General features: G+C 72.2%; 1 protein-coding gene across 1 annotated transcript; it reads left to right on the top strand.

The window, feature by feature from the left end:
* Nucleotides 1-3: 3 nt before the first annotated feature.
* On the top strand, nucleotides 4-1,640 carry LOC114072944 (zinc finger protein 665-like; the record flags this gene model as incomplete). Its single annotated transcript, XM_027910759.1, has 1 exon — nucleotides 4-1,640. A coding segment is annotated over one exon (1,637 nt), but the record flags the coding sequence as incomplete, so codon positions are not given.
* Nucleotides 1,641-1,646: the final 6 nt, after the last annotated feature.

Here is a 1,646-nt window from a genome sequence, read left to right as displayed (position 1 = left end):
GGACCCCGGGGCTTCAAGAAGTTCCCCCCGAGGAGTCTCCTGGGCCACGGGCGGTGCCACGACTGCGGCAAAGCCCTGGCGTTCCCCAAGCGCCGGCGCGGGGCGGAACGGCCCCACCAGTGCCCCGAGTGCGGCAAGAGCTTCAGGCTGAGCTCCGCCCTCGTCACCCACCAGCGGCGCCACGCCGGCGACAAGCCCTACACGTGCCCCGACTGCGGCAAGGCCTTCAGCGTGGGCTCGGCCTTCATCCAGCACCGGCGCGTCCACGCCGGCGCCGGCGCCGCGCCCTGCCAGTGCGGCGTCTGCGGCAAGAGCTTCCCGGCCAGCGCCGGCTTGGTGAAGCACCAGAAGCTGCACCTGGAGGAGAAGCCCTACAAATGCGGCGACTGCGGCAAGGGCTTCAACTGGAACTCCCACCTGGAGCGGCACCGGCGCATCCACACCGGCGAGAAGCCCTACGCCTGCCCCGAGTGCGGCAAGAGCTTCAGCTGGAGCTCCCACCTCGACCGGCACCGCCGCACCCACGCCGCGGCCCGCGGGGACCCCTCGTGCCGCTGCGCCGACTGCGGCCGCCCGCCGGAGCCGCCGGAGCGCGGGAAGGGCCCGGCGGCCAAGCCGGCGGCCTCGGCCAAGCGCCGGCACGCCGGCAAGCCCTACGAGCGCGGGGAGTGCGGGAAGGGCTTCGGCGCCGAGGCGGCGCTGGCCAAGCACCGCCAGAGCCGCGCCGGCGCCGCCAAGCCCTACGAGTGCGGGGAGTGCGGCAAGAGCTTCGCCTGGAGCTCCCACCTCGACCGGCACCGCCGCATCCACATGGGCGAGAAGCCGTTCCGCTGCGCCGACTGCGGCAAGAGCTTCTCCCAGAGCTCCCACCTGGAGCGGCACCGGCGCGTCCACGCCGGCGCCGAGCCGCCGCGCCGGTGCTGCGAGTGCGGCGAGAGCTTCCTGGCCTCGCCCGCCAAGCGCCGGCGGCTGCTGGGGGGCGAAAGACCCTCCAAGTGCGGCGAGTGCGGGAAGGGCTTCCCGTGGGCGGCGCGGGCGGCGCCGGAGCGGGGCCACAGGTGCGGCGAGTGCGGGAAGAGCCTCTCGGCCCGGGCGGAGGGCGCGGTGAGGCACCAGGGCACGCAGACGGGCGAGAAGCCCTACGCCTGCCCCGAGTGCGGCAAGAGCTTCGGGCAGAACTCGGCGCTGGCGAAGCACCGGCGGATGCACACGGGGGAGAAGCCCTACGAGTGCGGGGACTGCGGCAAGAGCTTCGGCGTCCGCTCCAACCTCATCAAGCACCAGCGCACCCACCTGGGCGAGAAGCCCTACAAGTGCCCCGAGTGCGGCAAGGGCTTCATCCAGAAGTCCGACCTCACCAAGCACCGGCGGATGCACACCGGGGAGAAGCCCTACGAGTGCAACGTGTGCGGGAAGCGCTTCAGCGTCTCCTCCAACCTCATCAAGCACCAGCGCATCCACCTGGGCGAGAAGCCCTACCAGTGCTCCGAGTGCGGCAAGAGCTTCATCCAGCGCTCCGAGCTCACCATCCACCAGCGCGTGCACACCGGCGAGAAGCCCTACAAGTGCTCCGAGTGCGGCAAGTGCTTCAGCCGCAGCTCCCACCTCAACCGGCACCAGCGAACCCACGGCGGGGACAAGCCCAA

Source organism: Empidonax traillii, unplaced genomic scaffold, assembly GCF_003031625.1.
Source record: "Empidonax traillii isolate 1590-97213 ecotype Southwest subspecies unplaced genomic scaffold, ASM303162v1 scaffold4588:size9447, whole genome shotgun sequence".
Classification (NCBI taxonomy): Eukaryota; Metazoa; Chordata; class Aves; order Passeriformes; family Tyrannidae; genus Empidonax; species Empidonax traillii.
Note: the sequence above shows the minus strand (reverse complement) of the source record. Positions and strands in the feature narration are given on the sequence as shown.